Source organism: Magnolia sinica, chromosome 1 (assembly GCF_029962835.1).
Source record: "Magnolia sinica isolate HGM2019 chromosome 1, MsV1, whole genome shotgun sequence".
Taxonomy (NCBI): domain Eukaryota; kingdom Viridiplantae; phylum Streptophyta; class Magnoliopsida; order Magnoliales; family Magnoliaceae; genus Magnolia; species Magnolia sinica.
The window spans coordinates 134423392-134429937 of record NC_080573.1 but is presented as its reverse complement, the minus strand read 5'-3'; the positions used below and the strand labels follow the sequence as shown (position 1 = coordinate 134429937).

The 6546-nt window shown below is 41.2% G+C and overlaps 1 protein-coding gene across 1 annotated transcript; it reads right to left on the bottom strand.

The window, feature by feature from the left end:
• Positions 1-758: 758 nt before the first annotated feature.
• Positions 759-6029, bottom strand: LOC131218800 (protein DETOXIFICATION 33-like). The gene is made up of 8 exons (XM_058213617.1): positions 5690-6029; positions 4998-5539; positions 3127-3216; positions 2929-2985; positions 2492-2730; positions 1451-1569; positions 1213-1299; positions 759-1134 (listed from the first exon to the last, which is right to left on the bottom strand). The coding sequence occupies exons 1-8, from the start codon at positions 5960-5962 to the stop codon at positions 1060-1062; spliced, it is 1482 nt and encodes a 493-aa protein (XP_058069600.1). The 5' UTR covers positions 5963-6029; the 3' UTR covers positions 759-1059.
• Between the last annotated feature and the right edge of the window lie 517 nt (positions 6030-6546).

Sequence of the window (6546 nt, the reverse complement as noted above, 5' to 3'; positions counted from 1 at the left end):
TGGACCTATGTAGCTTTGCCTGTGAACTAGGCTTAGGCTCGTGTGATTTTAGCCCCCAACCTGGCTCAATCTGGCTTCATATGTACTCTCTTATATTCTACAAATGTACCATTCAAATCCTTGATTATGCAACCCATGCATCTTGAATGTGGGCTATTGATTTATTTTCTATTAAGAGAATACTCGGTTTACGAATTACAATGATAAATGGCTATAAACGAGTAACATTTATTTATTATTGTAATTGTTTGGTGACATTACAATCTACTTTAAGTTATTTCCTTGACAAATGTATTTTACCTTTAATTTACAAACCCAAGTTCCTATTTAAACAAACACCCTATAAATATAATGATGGTTCATTTACTTTACATTTCTTACTTTTACATTTCATAGGAAATTGAAAAGTCAAAAGAGCCCCAAGTGTCTATTTCTTTAGGCATGCATGGCCCATTTTGCTGACACATGGATTAAAAATGTTCAAGCAGTAATGTAGGGGTCTTATCAATTCATAGACCGGTCGAGCCAGCCCCCAGCTAACTTTTTCATTCTTTCTTTTTTCTTGGGCTTGGGCTTGCTGTTATAGGTTCATGATGGCCTTGGACCTTGGATGGGCCATGGCGGTCCAAATCCAGCCCATCGCCCCCCGACTTCAAACACACTCTCATGGCAATAAGCCCTTGCAACCACATTTCTTTTCTCATACAACTCGAAAGTAACTTGAGTGCAATTTGGAGGGCGAATGCTCAATAAGAAAGTGAAGGAAGGAAATCTGACTTGAATGGATCTATAATTGCAATTGAATCAGATCTCAATAATAAAATCTTATCTTCTACGTAATTGTATATGTGAATCAAATACATCTTAACCACTACTAATTTATTCTTTGAAAAAAAGATTTCTTCAGATTTCAAATTTTTTGGCGCCATTCCATCTACTCTTAGAAACCTAAAGATGCATTACGACTTGCATAGCTATGTTTGCTTAAACAATGTTTCTCTTCTTCAAAAGAATCTCAAGAAAACGCCCGATCGACTTGGACATTGATCGTTGCTTTCCTTAAAAAACATCATTTGTAGTAGTAACTCTTGCAGATTTTTCCCAAGTTGAGACCCTGTCATGTGCCAGTGATGCCTGCAAAAGGATGTTTGTAAATCTAATGCTGCTAGCTAGAAGAAAGAAAAACAGATATCCAAGCGAATCCAAACTTGCCTCTTTGTTCCAGTCCGTTCGGAAGGTGATTACTGAAAGGATTATCATCTGTGCTACGAACCCGAGTAGCATTCCTCCCCAAATTCCCTAATTTCACAAATAATTATAAGAAATTGAAATGTAAGTAAAGATTGTGTGTTCCCAACTTCCCATTAGTACATTGTAGATTGTGTGTTAATAAATCCAATCCCTCCATCTATGGATGAGCAGGAATCCCAACGTAAGACTTGCAACTTACCTTCACCCCAAGGTCGAATTTGTAACCCAACAAAGCTGCAGCACTCAGCCCAACTAGAAAGTAGCATCCGAGGTTTACATAAGACACAACTGCTTGCCAACCAGCTCCAACTGCCACACCTGTGAAATCCAGATATTTAATCCAAATGCATACTCCATGATTTAGAGTGGGTCGCGGACAGTTTCATGGTCAAGATGGATCAGAAAAGGCCCGGTCGAAGACAGAAGTGATCCGGACCGTCGGACCTTAGATCGGGCGTATCTCGCAATTCGGAATGAGTTATTTGACGTAAAATATATGATTTTGGGGTAGAACGAGCTACTTTAGCCAACCAACCCGGCTATGCCAGGTTACGCAACCTGGAATTGTGAAAAACTCCTAGATCGATGGTCGTTTCCCTATTTTAATTTTGTTTTTACTATAAATAGTAAGTTTTAGTTTGATTATAACTCTTCATCCGTCAGGCTTTAGAAGTTGCGCCCAACATGAAAAAGAGCTTAGAATAATTAGGAGAACGGTTTGGTGAAGCCAAATAGGACACTTACTATTTTTAACTAGTAGACATCACGACCGTCTATAAATAGTAAGTTTACTATTTATAGTGAGTCATGAATTCTATGAGTTTTAGTTGTAGTTTGATTCGGATTTCTTTCCCATTGCTTGGTACCCCTATTTAAAGGGTTGTGAACTTGTTTTTATTAATTAATTAATCAATTTTGAATTTATTAGAATTTATTTCTATTTTTTACTTTCTTTCCTCGTGGATTCGAGAAGTCTCTGTGAAGAGTCCAGAGAAGTTCCGTGGATTCGAAATAGTTATTCTCTTGAGGAAGACGGTGCTCGACTTCACATCCTCCCCTGCGTCACTTCATGGCCCACCATACATGAGGCTTACTCTCCAAATGATCAGAACCGCTCATCAAGTGAAGTGTACCATGGATGGGCCAAAATGAATAGGTCATCCAATTACATTACTCTTTATGTTTTTTTTTTTTTTTTCATTGATAGTGAAATTACTTACTATTGTGACCATGTACTAACCTGATAACACTGGTTGTATGCTGTTGAGGACGATAGTGAGTGCTAAAAAGCTAGATATCCTAGAAACTTCGGCCATGACTTTAGGATCATTGGTGAAGAGGGCTGGAAAGCTGGTCCTCGTTATTAAGATGATAACCATGAAAAAGATCCCGACCGTCAATGACGTCGCAACTGCAACTCCCACTGAAAATTTAGCAGCTTTTGGGCGTCCTGCTCCTAGTTCATTTGATACCCTCACACTACAACCACAGCCATGGAAGGAAATAAAAACGGCACTGTCAAAAACATGCCAAGCCTCAATACAAGGAAAATGCAAATTTTGAATAGGCCCAACCCAAACAGTTGAAAGTCTTGGCCGAAGCAAAACACAGGCCTGTCCGTTACAGCCCTACCAGTGTTGAATCGCTGAATAAAATATAACTATTTCTGCAACTCACCTAATGGCAGCCATAAATCCTATTGGGACTTGGATGATCCAGCCGTCCAAATTCAAACTGCATAAAAAGAAAGAAAATAGAAGTTGGATTTGTAAATTACACATAATTAAGAGCATTAAAACAATGTCACTTGGGAAAATAAAATCAACGTAAATTTTGGATACTGGCAAAAAATAAAAAATATAAAAAAAATTTCACCATATAGCTGTGGCGTCCACGTCTATTTCTGCATTTGTTTTCAGATGTCCCACTAACACGATTAATATCATCACGAACCAGTACTCCAAGCTGCAAATCCGAATAGAAAAACAAATCAGGCACTGGCATTTACTGAAATGAGACTCTCGATTGCATGGATCCTTCAAATGGGCCCACCCAATTGGAACAGCCAACGGGAGGCCAGGATCATTCCCTGCCCCACCTCCACCGTTGTTCGTGTACGGACTTCTGGAAGTGTACAAAGCGCAGGTGGATTGGCCACCATGCACATAGTCCCCTTGATTGGGCTTGATGAGCACGGGGCCACCCAACTGGGAGTGCTTCACCTTCTCTCCTCTTCTGAGCACGTGACTGATCACGAGGCGATTTTTGCAGTTACCTACTCAACCGTGTAATAGATAGAAGCGGATTGGCTGGTGTACCACACACCAGATATCTAGCTGGTGTATTGACGTCAGGAAGTTCTGTGGATCCCAAAATGAGGTATTTGTTATATCCAAACCGTCCATCCATTTTTTGAGCTAGTCTTAAGGCTTATTCGGAAAAGTAAGACAAATCTAAAGATCAAGTGTACCACACTGCAAAAGGAAGTGGGGGATTGAACGTCTACCATTGAAACAGTTCTGGGGTCATAGAAGTTTAATTTGTTTTTCCTCTTCATCCAGGTATTTTTGAACTTATGAACAGATTTGATGGAAGATAAATGTTATGGTGGGCCGTACGAATGTTTTAATCAGTGAAAATCATTATCGCTATTCGTGGTGTGGCTCAGTTGAGCTTTGGATATAATTTATTTTTTAGAACTTTCTCTAAAATGATCTTGAAAAATGGATGAACGGTGTGGATATAATAAATACATTATTTTGAGGCCAGGTAACTTTGATCTCCTTTGAACCGTTCGTACAACTCGAAGCTAGGGAGACTCCGTACTGAAGTGACGTCACCTAATTTTGTGGATCCCACCATGACGTATATTTTGTATCCACACTGTCCATCCATTTGGAGAGATCATTTTAGGGCGTGGGCCAAAGAATGAATCAGATTGAAAGCTTGAGGGACCCCACCACAGAAAACAGTGGAGAGAGTGACGCTCACCATTAAAACCTTTTAAGCGCCACAAAAGTTTTCCATCAAGCTGATGTTAGTGGTTTCCCTTCTTTAATGTCTAAACTTATGAACAGGTTGGATCTCAAATAAACATCACGGTGAACCTTAGGAAGGTTTCAAGTTTTCTGTGGTGGGGTCCACTCCAGCTTTCGATCTTCCTCATTCTTTTGCTCATGTACTAAAATCATCTCTAAAAATGGATGGACGGTGTTGATAAGACACATACATCATTGTGGGGCCCACAGAACTTGGTGACGTCACTTCAGTAGCGAGTCTCGCTACTCAACTTGTCAGTAGCTACACCTAGATCCATAGCTCAACTGGTAGACTGAGTCGAGGTATGTAGCTAATCTGCGTCCCCTCTTCGCAGGACACGTACACACACCAGCTATATCACTGGTGTGTGGTACACCAGCCAATCCGCTTCTGCAATGGATAGCTAGGTCGGATCCACCATGATGTCTGTGTGACATCTGCTCTGTCCATCACTAGCAGCCGCTCATATTGGGACATGCGCCCAAAAATCAAGCAACGATAACTCAAGTGGACCACACCACGAATGTGTTTCCCCTTACCTGGTGGGCCTCAAGTTATGAACGGATTGGATTACATATGAACATAACGGTGGACCCGGAGAATGGACGTCCCCATCCCAACCATATCACGTGGCATGTGTCCAGACTGAGTCGACTCAGCCAAGATCTATTTATGAAGAGAATGGGATGCATCTGTAACAAACTAACCATAACATGATAGCTGAGGCCATGGAGATCTTTATAAAGCCACCCAAATCCTTAAAAGCCAAACATGAGAAGCCAGTCCAAGCTCCTGGACATGACCCAAGCAAGATATATGCAAGCTGCACAAACACCAGAAGCCACCAAGAGAAATTCAACGTGATCGCTGCTCCCACCAATCCCCACCCCAGCTTCATTATGCATAGCCAACTCAGCAGGATGTGGACCGCCAGGCAAGCGCCTGACATCCATGCCATGGCTATCACCTTGCTTTGAGACTGGAGGAACTTCTGTATGGGGAAATTGAAGCCGTAGGCGAAAAGCTGAGGAATTATCCATATAGAGAACTTCCCTGCAACTTCCGAGACCTGGGCGGTCTGGCCCAAGAGCTTCAATATCGGGCCCGCAAATACGAAGACGGGGCTTATTAGCGTAGCAGTCACCGTGAGAATGATCCATGATCGTTGCATGTAGATTCCGAGCATGTGAAGTTGCCCCGCACCAAAAGCTTGCCCACATAGAGTTTCCAATGCACTTCCCATACCCATCTAGAAATTAAAAAAAATAAATTTATAGTTGATTTTCAGTTAGTGGGGCCCACCATCTTATCAAGGAGCACTAGTATTTAATCACAACTGATCCAATCATTCAAATTGAAAAAATAAAATTAAAAATGGAGGGACTTGATTCAATCTCACCAGAAATCCATATCCGATCCCGGAGATGACCAGGTTCCCCATTGCAACAGCGGCGAGTTGGGTGGCCCCAAGGTGGCCTGAAAATGTCTGTGTAACGGCGAAGAGAGAGAACTGAAAGACAGCAATGAGAATTGAAGGGCCGGCAAGGTACCATAGCTTCTTTGATTCATTACATACTTTGGCAACCAATGCCTTGGATCGAGAAAGTGTTTGAATCTCATCTTCTTCTTCCTCTCTGTCTCCTGGCCACCTTACTAGAGGAGCATTGTCCATGGCTGAAGAAAGAGAGAGAAATTGAGATTTTCCTTGGATAGAATTCGCTTCTTGGAGAGATCTTCTTGATGAATATATATATATATACACACACACAAGGTCATGATGTCATGTGGTTGGTAATTGCTGAATATTCAAACCTGAAATAAATGGTGGGTGGATTTAAAATTTTGAATATATTCTTGGTAATGACATGTTATATCATATAAAATAATCAGAGCGAGAGTTTCAACGGTCCAATCAAGCTTTTTGGCAAAGTGGGGCCCATGTATCAAAGCTCCTAGACATTGGAATATCCTAACGTTGATTGGGTATGACCTGTACCAGCATTAATTTCTTTGTTGGTCGTCTGTTTCCTCCGACCAATTGAGAGAGCGGATTGCTAGTGTTCGGTGCTCTGTGGGCCCTACCATGATGTATTTGTTTCATCCATGCTGTTCATCTATTTTTCTAGATCATTTTATGATATGATCCAAAAAATGAGGTATATCCCAATTTCAAGTGGACCACATCATAGGAAAGAGTGTTGATTGAACGTCCACCATTAAAAACTTCTTGGGGGCTATAAAAGTCATGGATCAAGC

Coding starts and splice junctions, on each gene's coding strand:
- LOC131218800 (XM_058213617.1), bottom strand. CDS start 5,962: ATGGACAATGCTCCTCTAGTAAGGTGGCCAGGAGACAGAGAGGAAGAA. Junction 5,540..5,689: donor GGATCGGATATGGATTTCTG/GTGAGATTGAAT, acceptor TTTAATTTCTAG/ATGGGTATGGGAAGTGCATT. Junction 2,731..2,928: donor GGATTTATGGCTGCCATTAG/GTGAGTTGCAGA, acceptor CTGTGGTTGTAG/TGTGAGGGTATCAAATGAAC.